At 49.4% G+C, this 14,408-nt stretch overlaps 2 protein-coding genes across 6 annotated transcripts; both read right to left on the reverse strand.

The window, feature by feature from the left end:
* Positions 1 to 1,087: 1,087 nt before the first annotated feature.
* Positions 1,088 to 7,642, reverse strand: LOC136302053 (gasdermin-A3-like). 5 transcript variants are annotated; one of them, XM_066205363.1, is made up of 11 exons: positions 6,021 to 6,592; positions 5,817 to 5,915; positions 4,671 to 4,935; positions 4,315 to 4,510; positions 3,907 to 4,072; positions 3,741 to 3,834; positions 3,292 to 3,345; positions 2,892 to 3,046; positions 2,551 to 2,698; positions 1,761 to 1,834; positions 1,088 to 1,619 (listed from the first exon to the last, which is right to left on the reverse strand). In XM_066205363.1, exons 3-11 carry the CDS (start codon positions 4,888 to 4,890, stop codon positions 1,383 to 1,385), a joined length of 1,344 nt encoding a protein of 447 aa, XP_066061460.1. In that variant the 5' UTR covers positions 4,891 to 4,935; positions 5,817 to 5,915; positions 6,021 to 6,592; the 3' UTR covers positions 1,088 to 1,382. The 5 variants fall into 5 exon arrangements, with proteins under 5 accessions (XP_066061460.1, XP_066061459.1, XP_066061461.1 ...); XM_066205362.1 differs by having other exon boundaries at positions 5,817 to 5,939; XM_066205364.1 differs by lacking the exons at positions 5,817 to 5,915; positions 6,021 to 6,592 and adding an exon at positions 7,563 to 7,642.
* Positions 6,965 to 14,355, reverse strand: LOC136302054 (gasdermin-A-like). Its single transcript, XM_066205365.1, has 10 exons — positions 13,486 to 14,355; positions 11,938 to 12,202; positions 11,579 to 11,774; positions 10,087 to 10,252; positions 9,921 to 10,014; positions 9,460 to 9,507; positions 9,063 to 9,211; positions 8,720 to 8,870; positions 7,944 to 8,017; positions 6,965 to 7,802 (listed from the first exon to the last, which is right to left on the reverse strand). Exons 2-10 carry the CDS (start codon positions 12,155 to 12,157, stop codon positions 7,566 to 7,568), a joined length of 1,335 nt encoding a protein of 444 aa, XP_066061462.1. The 5' UTR covers positions 12,158 to 12,202; positions 13,486 to 14,355; the 3' UTR covers positions 6,965 to 7,565.
* Between the last annotated feature and the right edge of the window lie 53 nt (positions 14,356 to 14,408).

The following is a 14,408-nucleotide window of genomic DNA, read 5'->3' on the forward strand; positions in this document are numbered from 1 at the left end:
CGAGCGCCGAGCCACACACGATCGTCTCCTTCCGCCTTTCGCTCGGCCGTTTCCGCCGCCGCTCGGGTTGTTCCGCCAGGCTTTCGGAGACCTCAGGTACCGCTCGGAGACTTCCGTCGCGCCTGCTCTCCGCGACGCTCTCGGGTATTTCCGTCCTCGCTCGGAGATTTCCGCCGTATTCTCGGGCTTTTTCGCCGAGCCCTTTCGGAGGGTTCCGGCACTGATCGGCTCCTTTCTCTTCACTCACTCGGAGATTTCCGTAGAGCTTTCGGAGGTTTCCGCCGGGTGCTGAGCTCTTCCCGCCTTTTGGGGGCGCGCGCGCGGGCGAGTCTTCGCTGAGGCGCAGCGCGGGGTCCTCTGAGGGGCTCGACTGTGGCGGGGGGTCCCGTGAAGGGTCCCCTGAGGGGCTCGGCTGTGACGGGGGGTCCCGTGAAGGGTCCCCTGAGGGGCTCGGCTGTGACGGGGGGTCCCGTGAAGGGTCCCGTGGGGGGCCGGGCTGGGACCGGGGATTCTGTGAAGGGGCCCATGAGGGGCCGCGCTGGGGCCGGGTTGGGAATGCCGTAGGTCCCGTGAGTGCCTGGGCTGGGATCGGGGATCTCGTGAAGGGTCCCTTGTGGGCTTGGGAATCCTGTGAGTGCCTGGGCTGGGATCGGGAATCCCGTGAGTGGTCCGGTGAGGAGGCGGGCTGGGGGCTGGGAGGGGGGTCTCATGAGGGGGCAGGTTGAAGCTGGGGGTTCTGTGAGGGGTCTGGTCTGGGACTGGGGCCAAAGGGTCCCATGACGGTTCCAGGTTGGGGCCGGGCTCCCCTTGCAGCTGTTGCAAGGCAGTCTGGCCCCTGGTGCTGGAGGTCCTCTCAGAGCCGTCGGTGCCCACACAGGTGAGCAGTGCTGCCCCGTGCTGCAGGCAGCCCTGGCCTGCAGGGACCCTCCCAGGGCTGCACAGCCTGAGGGAACCCCGACGTCCCCCCAGGGTTAAATGCCTGTATTTTTCGTACGGCATCCCGAACTTGTCAGATGTGCTGTGCGACCAAAAGCATACAGAATTAGGAAAGTGACTTTGAGAACACGCAGTTGCAAAGCAAGAAGGTTGTCTTTATTTATAAAAGGGCAATCAGAGTATGGTTGTTTTAAACTGCTGCCTGTGTCTCTCAATCATCTCAGGGATGATGGAAGTGTTGGGACCAGGGAGGTGTCAGTGAAACAAATCCATTTTGATATCGAACCTTTAATATCCATAATGAGTTTTCCTGCCTTAAATTTGCTTTTGCCAGCCAAAGCACCCTTGAGTATCAACAAGGATGATATTGGGAGAGAAAACTCTCTCATCAGCAGAGATTTCCCAAGATCTTGCGTGGGGCTTCCCTGGGCAGGGCCAGGTACCTCCTACTTGGAGCCACTCAGGAGGTTGAGGGCGTACAGGGCCACAAACAGGGCTGCCACGGCCTCGAAGGGTTGATCCCTAGGGACAGCTGATCCATCTTCCTGGAGCTGCACTCCACTCAGCTCCACCAGGGCGATGGTTAACATCTGTTCCTCCTCGTGTGGGAAGGAGAGCAGCTCAGAATCCACAAGGAAACTCTCCTGCCCCTTATCCAGGCCATGTTTCAGGAGGATTTCAACCTTCACAGCAACAACAACAAAAAAGCAAAATCAAGAATTTCCATCAGTTGTCAACTTGTGACATCACAGTGGAAATGTTGTTATAATTAACATAGCCCCTGCCTCCCCTTGAAAGGAGCCCAGTGTGATGTGTGTTCTCACCAGCTTCAGCTGTTGGGACACAATCTTCCTTTCCAAGGATTCCAGCAGCAGCAGCAGCTGATCCTCCATTAACTCTGCAGAAATAAACTGGGTTTGGATCCAAAGCCTCCCACCAAGGTTAGTGGTGGGATGGGAATGGAGAGCAGGATGGGAAAGAGCGAAGAGGGTGGGAAAAGTGATCATTCCTTGTAGGAAATGTTCCTTTGGTCAAAGGTGTTTTGGATGTTTTAATGGAAATGATTTGTGCAGGCTCAGTGTGAGAGTGATCTGGCTGTTACTCACAGAATGATGGAATAGTGGGTTGGAAGGGATCTACAAGGATAATTGATGTCCAACTGCCATCCCTGCACAGGACAATCTCAGCAATGTGAGCATGTGCTGAGAGCGTTGTCCAAAACTCCCAGAGCTCTGTGAGCCTTGCGGCTGTGACCAATCCCTGGGGAGTGTGTTCAGTGCCTGAGCACCCTCTGGGATAAGAACCTGTCCCTGATATCAACCTAAGTGTCCCAGACACAGCTCCATCCATTTGCTTGGGTCCTGTCGCTGGTCACCAGAGCAGAGATCTGGGCTGCCCCTTGGGAGGAAGCTGTGACCACACTTTGAGGGAGCTGCGAGCCCTGGATGGGTGCAGAGGGAGTTCCCCTCCTCTCCCCTCCATGGGACTCGGATGGGGATTCCACTTGAGGAGGAGGAGGAGGAGGAGGAGGAGGATGAGAAGAAGGCAGGAGGGAATGGCAGGACTGGGAGTCATCCCTGCCTTGATTTCGCTCTTAAAGACCCAAAGGCTCACCATGCAAAGCGTCAAGGACGTAGGTGATTCCCTCTGCCAGCAGGACACGATCTCTTGGAGAATGCTGTAAGGTGCTGAACAGGCCCTGTAAGTCTGGGCTCTCAGTTTTCAGCTCATAACCATCATTTTGCTCAGGAACTTCTTCCATCTGGGGGAACAAGGAACAGAAATGTCAGGATCTGAGGGCAGAGGCTGCTGCTTGTCCAAATCAGAGAGATGTGCTGAGTAGGGAATTTTGGATGGACATTTGTGGCACAGGGCAGGTGACTTGTGGGGCAAGAGGTGTGGTCCTGGATGTGTCTGTATTTCTAAATGGTGGCAGTAAGAAGAGCTTCACTTACTTTCTGGCTGAGCTCTTCAAGGAGGTTCTTGTCTGTCATCACAGCTTTGATGGTGTTTAAGACTATGAGCAGCAGGTCAGAAGACAACTCGAGGAAAATTCGGCAGGAGTAATTAATTTCTGTCACCACTACTCCTAATTTTCCTAGTGAGGGACCTGCAAACCCGAATGAGACCAAATGTGTCACTTGCGTTTTAGGAGTTCACAGGCAGCTCTAAACTCACATTATGAAATACTCGTATGTGTGTTTTTGAAGCAATAAGGCATTTGGGCAGTTGTAATGTGTCAGGGAAGAGACAAATGCAAATCGCTCCTGTTGATTTGTTTTATGCTGGGAGATTCCATCTTACCCAGTGCATCTAGAAGTTGTGCATATGGAAGCAGTAAGATACATTACTTACCATCAGCTACGTAAGCTTGCATTCTCACAGGTTCTGCCGGGAAATAATCTAGATCTGAAAGAGGACAAAAAGGACAGTTTTCTGTACCAGCCTTCCTAGTGGTGGTCACACAGCCAGTTTCCTCCCTGAGTCCTCTCTTCTGACTAGGAAAGGAAAAGAAACACCAAAACTCTGCTCTCTGCCATTTATCAACAGGAGCTCTGCGGCTCCTGAAATGTAGATCAGAGACTTCCTTTTTTCCGTTCTTTACTGATTCCTCCCCAAAGAGCATCTTTGACCTTGCATGGGCTGTGTGGTCTCCCCCAGGTGATTTCTGTCCCTCACACTGCCTCCCTCTTCTTGCAAACAAGTTAGGGTGTGCTGGGGCCAGGTGATTCTTCATGAAATCTTCTTCCTCTTTTGCACTGTTCCTGGAATGCAGGATTTTGTCATTTCTGGAAGTTACTTACCCCATGCTCCATCTCTAATGTGTATCTGGATGGTCCTGAAGGCCAGGGTGCAGCCCTTGGGTATGACTATGCTTTGTTTGTCATCCCTGGTGCTCTGGACAAAGAAAACAACCTGTTAGAACACCTGGGTGCAGGTTTTGGGGAAGGAAGGAAAGAGAAGCCAAACCTGTGCACAGAGTGTGGCATAAAGTTTGGTCTTGAAACCCCTGTCTGCCTTGGTGGATTCCTTGTAGATGGCCTCCTCTGAGGCTTCAAGGATTTCAGTGACCAAGTATAGACTGATGTCTCTTCTCTGTAGTTGTTGGATGAAGGAATGATCCATGTTGATTTCCCTAAAAGAGGAAAAATGTTAGGAAGGGTCTGGAGCACCAGGAGCAGCTGAGGCAGCTGGGGGGGATGAGCCTATTGAAGAGAAGGCTCAGGGGGGACCTTGTCACTCCATTCGCTGTCTCACCTGGCCTAGTTAGAGGGAATTCAGGCCTTAAGGTTTTAAGCTGTTGAAAATCCCTTGTTGATCTGATGTGTGCTGGAGGGGGATGACTGGAGCATGTGTGCTCCCTTTCTCATTCCTTACCTTTCTCTTCTCAATTCCTCCAGTGATTCCAGTGATACACTCTTCTTCTGTGGCGTAATGGAAAACTCTTTGGACAATGAGGCAGCTCCTTTCAGCTCTACGCTTGCAGGGTCAAATGAAATGCTGAGACCTCCATCAGCTTGGTCAGCACAGGTTTTTGTGAGAGTAAATTGGCTGGAATCTTGATGGATGGACTCTGAAATAATTCCATGAGTTATGTTAAGCAGGACTATACAGGCTCAGGGCTGTATTATCATACACAAGAAAGGTGGAACTCTACCGAGTTCAGCCACAAATGGTTCAAAAACATTATCTATGGTATTTGATAAATTCATAGTGATAAATTTTGTCTTTACCTATGCTTTTACCCTCTTTTCCAGGCAGCAGCACATCATGCAGTGTGAACCCTGTCCGCTGGTAGTAGGGAGCTCGGTGAAATATGGTTTTTGGTTTGGTTTTTTTTTTCAGAAGATAGAGAGGCCTGAAGTGCTCATTGCCTGCGATGCTCTCGACAGGGACCAGTTCTTTGCATGGATCCATTTGATTTACGATGAACTTGGTGAGTTTTTTAAACATTCTGCTGTGTTTGAGGTTTTGAAGCAAAGCCAAGGGGATATGTGCCTTGGGAAAGAGGAAACACAAGCTAACCTGAATTACTTGACATAATAAGAGAACATTGAAACAAAGTGTTACTTTAATGATTAAGAAGATTTTAAAATAATGACTCAAAATCCCCCTCATTGTACAAGGACACAAGTTTCACAGGGTTTTTACAGGGAGTGTTTGGAGAGGAAGCAGCATGAGCTGTGGGTTGTTTGGCGCTGTCTGCCTTTGCAGGTGAACCCCAGTGATTGTGCAGAGAGAACAGAGCTGGCAGACACTAAGGGTGCTGATTCTGGGGACAAATGTCCCAGGAAACAGAGAGAAATCAGCCCAGCCAGCTAAGCCTCATTTTGCAGACCCCGTTGATCTGCAGGGGAGAGCTGCTGTTCAAGGAGCAGAAAGAAATCCCGGTTTCTTTTCTGAGACAGCTTTATCAAAAAGTTTCAGTTTCACTTTTCTGGTTTTACGGGATGGAGCTGGGGAGGGGAAATTGAGCAATCCAGAATTGTTTTGGTTGGAAGGGACCTTAGGGCTTATCCCATTCCTCTCCTTGCCATGGTCAGAGACACCTTCCAGTTTCCCATGTTGCTCCAAGCCCCATCAACCCTGGTTATAGACACTTCCAGGAATGGGGCAGGCACAGCTTCTCTGGGCAACCTGTTCTGGGGCCTCAGCACTCTCACAGGGAGGATTTCTTGCCAGTATCCCATCTAAGCATGTCCTCTTTGAGTTTAAACCATTCCAAGACAAATAGCTTTGAGTGCTCAAGGCTAGTAGCCCTTGCAGGACTCATTCCCTTGAAAGTGTCCAAGAAGAAAAGAGAAACTAAACAGGAGCACTTAGAAGAGAACTCCCACCAGTCCTTTCCCCGGTGCAAAGCTCTGGGATAATGCACTTGCCTGTTTGTAGGGTGGTAGGTGTGCAGAGCAGACCGTGGGGCTGCCGAGGTGATGTGGCCTCTGGAGAGCAGCTGGACTGGGGAGAAGTCCTCTGGCTGTCTGCCGGAGGTGTGGAAGCGTTTGCTTAAGTAAAGGAAATGTCACTTGCACAGGAGGCTTGCACTTCCCCAAACCCAGAGCAAAGAGTAAATTGATTTCTCTTACCTTGCTAATGGAGGGCTCAATGAAACAACTCCTGGGAAGGGACAATGTTAGACCCAATATGTGCTGGAGGACCCCTGGCTGTTCCCAGCAGCTTATCAGGAGTTGTTCCCAGCTGTGAGGTCACTTCAGCAATTTTACACCCTCAGCACCAGTGTTCCACTTCCACAAACCATCTCTTGCTTGCGTAACACTTCCTTTTAAGTCATCAAGAAGTGTGTTAAAGGGGCTGTGGGTAACTCAAACTTGTACAGATGCAGGAGATGTAAGTCCATTGCTGGAAGTGTCCCAGACCAGACTGGACAGGAAGATGTCTCTGCCCCTGGCAGCAGGAGGGACTGGATTGGCTTTAAGGTCCCTTCCAGCCAAACCATCCCCTCATTGCATGATTCAACTTTATAGAGCCATGTAACAGTGCTGTTCTTTGCTAGATGGAGAAATGGACTCAGGAGGGGATATTGGCAGGAAATTCTTTTCTGTGAGGGTGGTGGGGCCCTGGCACAGGTTTTCAGAGAAGCTGTGGCTGCCCCATCCCTGGGAGTGTCCAAAGCCTGGTTGGATGTGGCTTAGAGCAACCTGGGCTAGTGGACGGTGTCCCTGCCCATGGCTGGGGCTGGGAACGTCCCTGGAGCCTTAATGTGCCTTCCAACCCAAGCCTTGTTTCCATGATTCCTGGACACATTGCCATGCTTGTTTGACAGCAAAAGCCATCCAGGTGAAGATTCCAGGACTCAAGTGCTGGAATCAAGTTTTTACCTGAATACTTCACTTTTATTAGTCCTCTTGGAATACTGTACAAAGGAGTAATCAAAATATTCATGCTTTACTTTAGAAAGTTCTCTACCTGAGATGGCTGTATTCATAGCAAGGGCCCTTATTTGTGGTACAGCCTCAGTCCTGAGGTTGTCAGATGTGCCATGGGACCAAAAAGAGACAAAAGTAAGAAATTGCCTTTGAGAACACCCAATAGCTTAGCAAGAAGCTGCTCTTTATTTATAAAGTGATAATGAGAGTATTTATAGTGTTTCTCTGAAGTGCTGCTTGTGATTCTTGAGGATCTCGAGGAGATGGGACCAGGGAGGTGTCAGTGAAACCTTTGGGATCCCGTCATGTTCCTACAGCCAGCAGTTAATGGAACTTACTGCTGAACCAGAGGGGGACCAGGGTGAATCACTGCTGATGTTTTCCCTTGGCTTTTGTTTCCTTTTCATTTCATCCCTTTTCCTCTGCATTTCACTTTTGCCTTTCTGTGTCCTTTCCCTTTTTCCTTGCATCTCCCCTTTCCCTCTGCATTTCCTTTCCCTGTGATTATTTGAGCTTGTGGATTTTCCTGATGTCCTTCAGTATTCTTGGGGAGGCAAACTGACATATCCACTTTGATATTCAGACTTTAGCACTCATAATTGACTTTCTAGCCTTAAATATGCTTTTGCCAGCCAAGGAAGCCTTGAGCATCAGTAATAATGATACTGGGAGAGAAAACTCTCTCATCAGCAGAGATTTCCCAAGATCTTGCGTGGGGCTTCCCTGGGCAGGGCCAGGTACCTCCTACTTGGAGCCACTCAGGAGGTTGAGGGCGTACAGGGCCACAAACAGGGCTGCCACGGCCTCGAAGGGTCGATCCCTAGGGACAGCTGATCCATCTTCCTGGAGCTGCACTCCACTCAGCTCCACCAGGGCAATGGTTAACATCTGTTCGTCCTCGTGTGGGAAGGAGAGGAGCTCGGCCTCCACGTGCAATCCCTTCTTCCCCTTATCCAGGCCATGTTCTAAGAGGTATGAAACCTTCACAGCAAAAACAACAAAAAAGCAAAATCAAGAATTTCCATCAGTTGTCAACTTGTGACATCACAGTGGAAATGTTGTTATAATTAACATAGCCCCTGCCTCCCCTTGAAAGGAGCCCAGTGTGATGTGTGTTCTCACCAGCTTCAGCTGTTGGGACACAATCTTCCTTTCCAAGGATTCCAGCAGCAGCAGCAGCTGACCCTCCATTAACTCTGCAGAAAAAAAATGGGTTTGGATCCAAAGCCTCCCACCAAGGTTAGTGGTGGGATGTGAATAGAGAGCAGGATGGGAAAGAGTGAAGAGGATGGGAATATTGATCACTCCATGTAGGAAATGTTCCTTTGGTCAAAGGTGTTTTGGATGTTTTAATGGAAATGATTTGTGCAGGCTCAGTGTGAGAGTGATCTGGCTGTTACTCACAGAATCATGGAATAGTGGGTTGGAAGGGATCTACAAGGATAATTGATGTCCAACTGCCATCCCTGCACAGGACAATCTCAGCAATGTGAGCATGTGCTGAGAGCGTTGTCCAAACCTTCCTGGAGCTCTGTGAGCCTTGGGGCTGTGACCAATCCCTGGGGAGTGTGTTCAGTGCCTGAGCACCCTCTGGGACAAGAACCTGTTCCTGATATCAACCTAACTGTCCCAGACACAGCTCCATCCATTTGCTTGGGTCCTGTCGCTGGTCACCAGAGCAGAGATCTGGGCTGCCCCTTGGGAGGAAGCTGTGACCACACTTTGAGGGAGCTGGGAGCCCTGGATGGGTGCAGAGGGAGTTCCCCTCCTCTCCCCTCCATGGGACTCGGATGGGGATTCCACTTGAGGAGGAGGAGGATGAGAAGAAGGCAGGAGGGAATGGCAGGACTGGGAGTCATCCCTGCCTTGATTTCGCTCTTTAAGACCCAAAGGCTCACCATGCAAAGCGTCAAGGACGTAGGTGATTCCCTCAGCCAGCAGAAGGACACGATCTCTTGGAGAATGCTGTAAGGTGCTGAACAGGCCCTGTAAGTCTGGGCTCTCAGTTTTCAGCTCATAACCATCGTTTTGCTCAGGAACTTCTTCCATCTGGGGGAACAAGGAACAGAAATGTCAGGATCTGAGGGCAGAGGCTGCTGCTTGTCCAAATCAGAGAGATGTGCTGAGTGGGGAATTTTGGATGGACAGTTTTGGCACAGGGCAGGTGACCTGTGGGCAAGAGGTGTGGTCCTGGATGTGTCTGTATTTCTAAATGGTGGCAGTAAGAAGAGCTTCACTTACTTTCTGGCTGAGCTCTTCAAGGAGGTTCTTGTCTGTCATCACAGCTTTGATGGTGTTTAAGACTATGAGCAGCAGGTCAGAAGAGAACTTCAAGAAAATTTGACAGTTCTTTTCAACTTCACTCTCCACTATTTTTTTTCCTGAGAGAGCTGCAAACCAGAATGAAACCAAATGTGTCACTTGTGTTCTAGGATACAGGCATTTCTAAACTCAGAGTTTGAAACACTCATATGACTTTTTTTGAAGCAATAAGGCATTTGGGCAGTTGTGATGTGTCAGGGAAGAGGCAAATGCTAATCACTCCTGTTGATTTGTTTTATGCTGGGAGATTCCATGTTACCCAAAGCAGGTAAAAGCTGTCCAAGTGAAAGCTTTGAAGTACATTACTTATGCTCACCTTGTAAACTTCGGATTACCATTACTTCCATTGGGATATGACCCAGATCTGAAAGAGAAAAAAAGGACGTTTACTGTGTTTGATACCAGCTTTTCCACTGCTGGTCACCCACCCTGTTTTCACCTTGATTCTTTTCTTCTGATTAGAAAATAAACTAATTCAAACTGTGCTCTCTGCCATTTATCAGCAGGAGCTTTGCAGCTCCTGAAAAGTATATCTGAGACTTCCTTCTTTCATTTTCTTACTGACTCCTCCCCAAACAGCATCTTGCTTGTGTTGCTCTTTGAACTTGCATGGGCTGTGTGGCCTCCCCCAGGTGATTTCTGTCCCTCACACTGCCTCCCTCTCCTTGCAAACAAGTTCAGGGTGTATCTGCGGCTAGGTGATTCTTCACAAAATATTCTTCCTCTTCTGCACCTTTTCTAGAATGGAGGAATTGGTCATTTCTGGAAGTTACTTACCCCATGCTCCATCTTTAATGTGTATCTGGATGATCCTGAAGGCCAGGGTGCAGCCCTTGGGTATGACTATGCTTTGGGTGTTCTCTCTGGTGCCCTGGTCAAAGAAAACATCCTGTTAGAACACCTGGGTGCAGGTTTTGGGGAAGGAAGGAGACAGAAGCCAAACCTTTGCAAACAATGTGGCATAAAATTTGGCCCAGAAGCCCCCGTCTGCCTTGGTGGATTCCTTGTACACAGCCTCCTCGGAGGCTTCGAGGATTTCAGTGACCACATAGAGCTCAATATCTGTTCTCTGTAGCTGTCGGATGAATGAATGGTCCATGTTGATTTCCCTGAAAGAGAAGGATGGGGTGGGTCTGGAGCACCAGGAGCAGCTGACACAGCTGGGGGGATGTGTTGGTTTTCCATGGCCTGTTTGTGGTAGCAGGGGTTCACAGAAGTGGCTTCTGTGAGAAGCTGCCAGAAGCTTCCACCATGTCCACCAGAGCCAGTCCCTGATGGCGCTGAAGATGGACATGCTGCTGGCCAAGGCTGGGCCAATGAGAGGGGTTGGTAACACCTCTGTGATAACATACTTGAGGAGAAAATCAGAACAAATTGGGACACAGATTTTTCCTAGCCAGAGAGGAGGAGGAGGTGAGAACATGCGAGGAGAACACCCTGCAGATACCAAGGTCATTGGAGAAGGAGAGGCAGGAGGTGCTGCAGGTGCCAGAGCCATGATTCCTCTGCAGGCTGTGATGAGACCATGGTGAAGCAGCTGTGCCCCTGCAGCACATGGGGATCCACAGGGATGCGGAGATCCACAAACAGCCCATGGGGACACGCTCATGCTGGAGCAGGTGGATGCCTGGAGGAGGCTGTGATCCAGTGTGAGACCCAGAGGAGAGAGGGGGCCCTGCTCCCAGGCTGGAGCAGCCTGTCCCTGGAGGACTGCACCTGTGGAAGAGTGACCCACACCACAGCAGTTCTGAGGACTGTTGCCCATGGGAAGGACGGCACTTGCAGCAGTTTTGGCAGGACTGCTGCTGGTGAGATTTGGAACCATGCTGGAGAAGTTCATGGAAAACTGTCTCCCATGGGAAAGGACCCCACAGTGTAGCAGGGGAAGGACTCCTCTTCCTGAGCAGCAGCAGCAGAAAACCTTGGGTGATGAGCTGACCAAAACCCCCATGGCCTTTCCCTGGCACTGTGAGTGGGAAGGAGGGAGGGGCTGGGGGACAAAAAGGTGTTTTTAAGGTCTTCGTTCATTTGTCATTATCTTCCTCTGATTTTGCTGGCAATAAACTCATTTTGTCCCTCTAAGTTGAACCTGTTTTGCCCTTTGAGTATATTCTCTCGGTCCTCATCTCAACTCATGAAGCATTTGTTTAATATTTTCTCTCTCCTCTGCCCAGCTGTAGCAGGGAAGAGCGAGTGACTTTTGTCAGTGCCTGGCATTTGGCCAGTGTCAAACAACAACAGGGGTATAAGTCTGTAGAAGAGGAGGGTCAGTGGGGACCTTGTCACTCCATTCACTGTCTAACCTGGCCTAGTTAGGGGAAATTCATGCCCTAAGGTCTTATTGTTGCTTTTAGTCTGTTGAAAACATATTTTTGGTCTGATGTGTGCTTGAGGGGAATGAATGGAGCGTGTGTGCTCCCTTTGTCATTCCTTACCTTTCTCTTCTCAATTCCTCCAGTGATTCCTGTGATATGCTTTTCTTCTGTACCGTGATAGAAAACTCATTGGACAAGGAGGCAGCTCCTTTCAGCCCTACACTTGCAGGATCAACTGAAATGCTGAGATCTCCATCAGCTTGGTCAGCTCTGGTTTGTGTGAGAGTAAATTGGCTGGAATCTTGATGGATGGGCTCTGAAATAATTCCATGAGTTATGTTAAGCAAGACTACACAGACTCAGCACAGTAAGTATATCACAAAAAGGAAAGCTGGAACTTGGTAGAGTTCAGCCACAAATGGTTCAAAAACATTATCTATGGTATTTGATAAATTCATAGTGATAAATTTGGGCTTTACCTCTGTGATTACCATCTTCTCCAGGCAGCAGCACATCATGTAGTGTGAACCCTGTCCGCTGGTAGTAGGGATCTGGGTGGAATATGCGTTTTGATTTTCTTTTCTTTATCAGCAGACAGAGGGGCCTGAAGTGCTCATTGTGTGCGATGCTCTCGACAGGGACCAATTCCTCTCTTGGATCTGTTTGATTTACGATGAATTTGGTGACTTTTTTAAACATTCTGCTGTGATTGAGGTTTTGAGGCAAAGCCAAGGAGAATTGTGCCTTGGGAAAGAGGGAACACAAACCAAATTACTTGTAATATTAGCACAGGATCACAGAATGATCTAGGTGAGAAAAGACCTTTGAGATCATCTAGTCCAAGCTATGATGAAACCTTTCCTCATCAACTAAATCACGGTGCTGAGTGCCACGTCCAGTCTTTCTTTAAGCATGCCCGGGATGATTACGGTGTCACCTCTCTGGGCAGACAATTCCAGTGACCATTCACACTTTCAGTGAAGATTTTTCTGATGTCTAAGCTAAACTTCCCCTGGCACAGCTTAAGCAGGACATTGTAACAAGGTCTTAATTTATTTCTTAAGAAGTTTTCAGAAGAATGACTGATATTACCCACGGACACAAGTTTCACAGGGTTGTTACAGGGAGTGTTTGGAGAGGAAGCAGCAGGAGGTGTGGGTTGTTTGGCCTCATCTGCCTTTGCAGGTGAACACCATTGATTGTGCAGAGAGAACAGAGCTGGCAGACTCTGAGGATGCTGATTTTAGGGACAAATGTCCACCAAAAGAGAGAGAAATCAGCCCACTCCAGCTCCTTGGGCAGACCCTGTTGTTCAGCAGGGGAGAGCTGGTGTTTGAGGGGCAGAAAGAAATCCCTGTTTGTTTTCTGAGACAGCTTGTTTTTATCAGAAAGTTTCAGCTTCACTTTTCTGGTGTTTTATGGGATGGAGCTGGAGAGGGGAAATTCAGCAATCCTGAATGGTTTGGCTGGGAAGGCTCATCCTATTCCTCTCCTTGCCATGCTCAGGGACACCTTCCACTATCACAGGTTGCTCCAAGCCCCGTCCAACCTGGCCTTGGACACTGCCAGGGATGTGGGCCAGTTGGTGCCAGTGCCGGACCACCGACACACAGAGGAATTTCTTCCCTGTGTCCCTGTATCTAACCCTCTTTCAGTGTGAACGATGCCAACAACAAATAGCTTTGTGTGCTCAGTGTTAGTAGCGCTTCTGGGCTCTTTCCCTTCGGAGTGTCCAAGAAGAAAACAGAAACTAAACAAGAGCACGTAAAGAGAGAGGTCCCGCCAATCCTCTCCCCTGCCCAAAGCTCTGGGATAATGCACTTCCGTGTTCGTGGGGGCGGGGAGCGCAGAGCTGACCGCGGGGCTGCCGAGGTGATGTGGCCTCTGGAGAGCAGCTGGACTGGGGAGAAGTCCTCTGGCTGTCTGCCGGAGGTGTGGAAGTGTTTGCTAAGTACAGGAACTGTGATTCCTAAAGGAAGCTTGCACTTCCCCAAACCCAGAGCAAAGAGTAAATTGATTTCTCTTACCTTGCTAACGGGGGAGATCCCTGAAGCACCACCTGGGCAGGGGCAGTGTTCGACCCGATCCGTGCTGGAGGACCCCTGGCTGTTCCCAGCAGCTTATCAGGAGTTGTTCCCAGCTGTGAGATCACTTCAGCAATTTCACACCCTCAGCACCAGTGTTCCGTTTTCAGGAATCAGCCCTTGCTTGCGTAACACTTCCTTTTAAGTCATCAAGCAGTCTGTTAAAGGGGCTGTGGGTAACTCAAAAACTTGTACAGATGCAGGAGATGTAAGTCCATTGCTGGAAGTGTCCCAGACCAGACTGGACAGGAAGATGTCTCTGCCCCTGGCAGCAGGAGGGACTGGATTGGCTTTAAGGTCCCTTCCAGCCAAACCATCCCATCATTGCACGATTCAACTTTATAGAGCCATGTAACAGTGCTGTTCTTTGCCAGATGGAGAAATGGACTCAGGAGGGCATATTGGCAAGAAATTTTATTCTGTGAAGTAGGGTAGTGTGGTCCTGGCACAAGTTTTCAGAGAAGCTGTGACTGCCCCATCCCTGGGAGTGTCCAAAGCCAGGTTGGATGTGGCTTGGAGCAACCTGGGCTAGTGGAAGGTGTCCCTGCCCATGGCAGGAGGCAGTAATGGATGAGCCTTCAGGTACCTTCCAACCTGAGCCATTCCATGTTTCCTGTAGTCATTGCCATGCTTGTTTGACAGCAAAAGCCATCCAGGTGAAGATTCCAGGACTCAAGTGCACGTTTTTATATGAATGCTTCACTTCTATTAGTCCTCTTGGAATACTGTACAAAGGAGTAATCAAAATATTCATGCTTTACTTTAGGAAGTTCTCTATCTGAGATGGCTGTATCCATAGCAAGGGCCCTTATTTGTGGTACAGCCTCAGTCCTGAGGTTGTCAGATGTGCCATGGGACTGAAAAGA

The sequence above is a fragment of the Chamaea fasciata genome, unplaced genomic scaffold (assembly GCF_029207755.1).
Source record: "Chamaea fasciata isolate MVZ Bird 193981 ecotype frontalis unplaced genomic scaffold, bChaFas1.0.hap1 SCAF_27, whole genome shotgun sequence".
Classification (NCBI taxonomy): domain Eukaryota; kingdom Metazoa; phylum Chordata; class Aves; order Passeriformes; family Sylviidae; genus Chamaea; species Chamaea fasciata.